This window comes from Carassius auratus, chromosome 20 (genome assembly GCF_003368295.1).
Source record: "Carassius auratus strain Wakin chromosome 20, ASM336829v1, whole genome shotgun sequence".
In the NCBI taxonomy this organism is placed as follows: domain Eukaryota; kingdom Metazoa; phylum Chordata; class Actinopteri; order Cypriniformes; family Cyprinidae; genus Carassius; species Carassius auratus.
Window position 1 is genome coordinate 7667525 of NC_039262.1, and position 5689 is coordinate 7673213.

Here is a 5689-nt window from a genome sequence, read left to right on the forward strand (position 1 = left end):
TCAGTCTGAACTTTACATTTATGCACAGAAAATCATTAGCCATACAGTCTAAAGATTTAGTTTACTGTTAGCCAGTTTAACGCTGCACAAATCTCTGCACATAAATGGTTCTGCAAGCATTGATATCTGATATAGCTTGTCAGAAACCAAAACTTTTTTCTTCCATGTTAGCATACATTTTCAGCTATTATCCCCGTCTTCCCCACATCACATGTTCTCTGTATCTTGTATACCACTCTCCTCTCAAAGCTATGGTACCTTTGTCTTTGGTTGTGTTCTGAATAGTGTCTAATCACTGCACTTAAATCCTCTTAAGTGCCTTGTGCTATTTCTGCATAGGAGCACAGAGTTGCCTGATGTGTCTTGACTTAAGAAAGCTTTTTTGCGCCCTCCCCATGCACACTCAAAAAAGCATGAAGGACAAAGCTAATGGTGGTAGTGACAACGTAACAGCTCACTGAGGGAACGTATTCGGACCTTTAAAAAAGGTGAGCAGGCAACTTAATAGAGAAATGCATCTTTTCCTGTTTGTTCTGTTTTACAACTTTATGTGAGTCACAGTGTTATTTAACGAAAGCCTAAAGTCTATTCAGCTCCATTCTTGGATGCATCTTTTCCTGTTTTTTTTTTTTTCTGTTTTGCAGCTTTAAGTGAGTTACAGTGTTATTTAACTAATTTACTATTTAATTTGACTAGTTTAATTTAACTAATGTACTGATTATACTTTTGATGAGCTGTGATGTTATAGACGAATGGATTGCGTGAAACAAAGTCTACTTTGACTTGTTTGCATGCTAAAGTGAAAGCATAATTCCTGTTTTTCTATGAACCAAAATCAAACCTTTAAGTTGGTTTGTGCTTAGCTTGAAGTGGTTTGTTAAGACTGTAGATAGCAGTAGTGTTGTCTATGGTATACAGTATTTATCTCAGAACTATGCAAAAGTTCATGCCATGTTTATCATTTTGCATGATTCAACAAGACTTCAAGATTCAGATCAGACTGAATGAAAAACATTCAAAAAGACTGATGAACGAATAAAGACTCAAAGGAGCTAAAAGATTATTTTTTTCTCAAACAATAAGCGTACAGTAACAGTAATCTCTGTGCACAAACCAAACATCAACATTTTAAAGAAATAACAAAGAAAACTAAGGCAACCTCCAAAGTTGTCATATAGGATTTAACTGGTTGCGATCTGAGCTGATGCATTGCATCATAGCTGTAATCTCAATTAGCGGTCAGTGATTTACTGAGAGCAGTGAAAGGTACAATGAAGGAGGTTTGAGGCCAGAGACTAGCAGGGCAAAGTGAAGACTCTGAGGTCTGGTATTAAACTGCTAATCTGCTGCAGCATGAGCTTTATCTGATCTCAGTCTCAACCTCATATGAAAAAGACCAGTTTAATGCAACCAAATATGTTCTGCATTGTTGATTTTAAAGTTGGCATTAAGATACATAATATATAATAAAGTTTTATGCAATTGCAGTGGTATTGCTTGTAGAATCAAATAGAATCAAAGAGATGTGCATTAAAAAGAATGATAATTCAACTGACTTTAGCCAAATTAAAGTGTCTGCGTTAAAATGGAAATTTATGCTTATTGTAAATTATTTGAGGACAGTTCATTTGTCATTCCATGACATCATATCGGCGACGGCCACTTGTGCAAATAAATTGGATCAAAGTGTAATCTGATCTTCTTACTCTTAATAAACCTAATATCTTCCAAGAGAGAGCGATTGGGTACGACGACACAGAGACACTGTCCACGTGCTAACATTTCAATGAAGTTTTGATGTTATACCTTGTTCGAATTAAATTTGTTTAACACTGGATAGTCGTTCAGAGATATACAGCTTTTGTTACTTTTGCTGAAACCATTGGGAGAATTGAATTTATTTTGACATCTATAGATGAGATGAAGATTGGACCTTTTTCAACAGATAATCAACAAATAAAAATGTCTGACAGAATCGCAGATGAGGAGCCAGTGGCTGTCACTCACACAGGTCAGTATGGTTCTTATTGTTTTGTGAGACTGTAAAATGAATGGGTCATATAGGAAAGTGGTCTAATGTATTAAGAACATGCAGAATGAAGACGGAAAGGTTTCCCAAACTAGTTTGCAAATTTATAAAAAGCAATTAATTCATTAATTGAATTATACAATTACTAGAAAAAAGCCTGAACCCTTACATTAGTTGCCAGCTTCCCATTGTGAACAACTTGATGTTCTTGTGAAGAAATTAAGGAAACACATTCAACCTTGAACTTCTGAGGCCTGATTGTAATTTGAATTATTGGACAAAATTTGAAACAACATCAGTGTCTGGGCATATGCTAATTTCCCCAATATGAGTCAAATTAGAGATAAGATTTCTATAAAATATGTCAGACCTGAACTGATATCATCCACTGCTGAAAGTTAACTAACTACGGTAGGCTATTGTCTTTTGACTTATGGTTGTTTGCTGCAATTATTTATAACAGCTTAAATTTGTTACGATTAAATTTGTTGAACTTAAATATCCAACTTAACTAAACTAAACTGAACTTTTATTTTTAAGTAAACTTCAAACTTCAAACAAAACATCATTACTTGTTTTAAGTTCTGATTAATAACAGCATTACGTTTTTACAGTATATGTATTGATGTAATTCACTCATCTATTCATTCACTTACGGTATCTCCAGGACCAAAGGGTGTCATCAATGACTGGCGTAAATTTAAACTGGAGAGCATGGACCAGGAGGCTCTGCCTCCCAACAAGAGAGAGCTTCTAAGACAGATGTCATCCCCCCACAAACCCAGAGACTCCTGTGTGGGTGGAATCAATCGCAAGGTTGCCTCTTTTGACCAGAATTTCAAAATAAAAATGAGCTCTTTGAAGAAAAACAATGCTTTTCTTAATCAGGCTGTAAAATGTGCATTCCGAAAATGGATAGGAAGTATATGCATAATAATACTATGGTCAAAAGTAACTACAGTAACACCAAACTATATTAAAACATTGTTATACTGTAGTTATTGTGTTAGTCATTTTAATGAATTGATTTGTGTATTTTGTACGTACATAAGAATTTAGAGGTTGCAAACTGAGATTCAGGGATCCTCAATGGGCTACATAGGGGTAAAAAATATTTTGTATAAAATGTGATTAAATATTATTTTTTTATCGCATTCGTTTAAATATTTATCCAATATTTAGTACAATGACCATATAAAGACCAGTTGTTTAATTTCAGAACCAGTGTATTTTCTTTACATCATGCATAATATTTTTCTCACAACGTATAAATCGTTTTTTACACTTTATTCTAGGGGTTCCTCAAAAGAGGTCATCATATTTGGCGGGTCTTTGACATCAAAAGATGATTTAATGGATTAACTTCCAAAATTAAATGCCATTGTCTCTCCCAAAAATCTATATTGGCCTTAAAAGCTTTTCATTTTCCTGCTTCTTTTTCACTTCCCAGATGAGCGCTCAGGAGTATGAGCTGATAAAAGAAGATGATGAGAAAAGTCTGCGTAAGTACCGCAAGCAATGCATGCAGGAGATGCACGAGCGCCTGAGCTTCGGGCCCAAATTTGAGGGCGTGTATGACCTAGACAGTGGCGAGGCCTTTCTGGAGGTCATTGAGAAGGAGCACCGGCTCACAGTGGTGGTGGTGCACATCTTTAAAGATGGAGTGCAGGGGTGCGAGGTGCTTAACAGTTGCATGGATTGCCTGGCCACAGAATATCCCAGTGTTAAATTCTGCCGCATTAGTGCCGCCGCCACTGGAGCTGGTGAGCGTTTCTCAGATGACGTGCTGCCCGCTTTGTTAGTGTACAAGGCTGGAGAGCTTCTGGGAAACTTCCTGGCTGTTACGCAGCATTTCAGCGAGGAGTTCTTTGCTACCGATGTAGAGGCCTTCCTCAATGAGTATGGACTGCTGCCAGAGAAGGAATGCGGCCCTGGAGCGGATGAGGATGAAGCAGATGTGGAGTGATGAAAGATGGCAGAGAGTAAGAATGGATTAAATGAATGGGAGGAATGTTTTTCTGAGTATGACAAGAATAAGTTTCATTATTCTTCCAGCTAACATGATGAGATGCTTCCATGTGCACATGCAGCTCAGGGTAAAGATCTCTTTGAGCACAGTAGAGAAAACTACTAATTGTTTTGTACATTACAACGAAAAAATGGAATAAAGCTGAGAAAGATAATGAGATATTCAACTATCATGTTTTCTCAAATAGACAACTGCATGAATATGAAATAGATAAGAATGAATTAGTGTCATGTGGAATACTTATGCACATATTGTACATGTGATAGTATGCAGCCAAAGATGATACAAATGAGAATGGTCCATGATCAGTTCTTCTTAAATGAATAGTTCACCCCAAAATAAAAAATGAGTGAAAATATACTAAGCCTCTTGCCATCCAAGATGAAGTTTGTTTCTTTATTAGAACAGATTTGGAATAATTTAACACTGTCACTTGCTCACACATGAATCCTCTGCAGTGATTGGGTGCTGTCAGAATGAGAGTCCAAGCGGCTGATAAAAACATCACAAGAGTCTAGTAATTCACACTACTGCAGTCTGTTAATTAGTGTCTTTTGAAGCAAAATGCTACATGTTTGTAAGAAATAAATCAAGGCATTTTAACTTTGAACCATTGCTTCCAGCCAAAATACAAATAGATAATCCATAAAAATGCATCCTTCAGTTTAAAAATCCATCCCTTGTGTTTTCACATCAAAAATCACAAAACATCATCATAATCATAAGTCACATTTGTTTTGAACTCTTTTGACAGTTTATGCTTATAAACAGTGCTTGATCTAAGAATATTTCTCTCCTGATTCATAAAAGATGACTCTTTACTGGAAAAAGCAATTATAAGGATAAAATGCCTTAATGGTGGATTTGCTCATTACAAACATGTCAGTTTTTACTTCACAAGGCATTAATTGATGGACTGTTGGAGTTGTGTGGATTATTTTTATGTTCTTTTTAGCTGTTTGGACTCTCATTCTGATGGCACCCATTCATTGCAGAGGATCCATTGGTGAGCAAGTGATGACATGCTAAATTAAATTTCTCCAAATCTGTTCTGGTGAAGAAACAGACTCCTCTCCATCTTAGATGACCTGAGGGTGAGTACAATTTCAGCAGTTTTTCTTTTTTGGGTAAACTATTCCTTAAACCTGTGCATGATCACCTTTATGATTTTCGGTGCATAGAAATTTTGTGAGGTTCAAGATAAGCAGCATCCTGTGTTAAATTTGATTTTGTGGTGGGGATGGATTTTAACCTAATTTTTGGATTGCATGCACAATCTGTCTTACTGTAAATTAGTTTGGCTGGAATTTTGCATAAACCAGGATATTTTATGTCAACTGTATTTTTAGGCATACACAAATAAATGCATATGGAAACACTGAACATTTCCCGTCTGCATATAGTAAAAAAAAAAAACTATTATTTAAACACATGCTCCACTTGCACACAAATTATATGTCACCCTTAAAGAAAGCATTTGAAGAACAGAATCAATCAAGAGAGTAATAAAGTGAAATTCCAGAGAATTTCCACCTTCCTTTAATGTGGTTTGAAAAGCAAGACGGCACTTGTTTAAATGCAATCTCTGCATCTGACTTTACCGTGACCTGCGGGTTCAAAAGTTTCATTGC

At 36.0% G+C, this 5689-nt stretch overlaps 1 protein-coding gene across 1 annotated transcript; it reads left to right on the forward strand.

The window, feature by feature from the left end:
• Window positions 1-357: 357 nt before the first annotated feature.
• Window positions 358-5441, forward strand: pdcb (phosducin b). Its single transcript, XM_026290772.1, has 4 exons — window positions 358-488; window positions 1946-2011; window positions 2697-2845; window positions 3480-5441. The coding sequence occupies exons 2-4, from the start codon at window positions 1963-1965 to the stop codon at window positions 3993-3995; spliced, it is 714 nt and encodes a 237-aa protein (XP_026146557.1). The 5' UTR covers window positions 358-488; window positions 1946-1962; the 3' UTR covers window positions 3996-5441.
• Window positions 5442-5689: the final 248 nt, after the last annotated feature.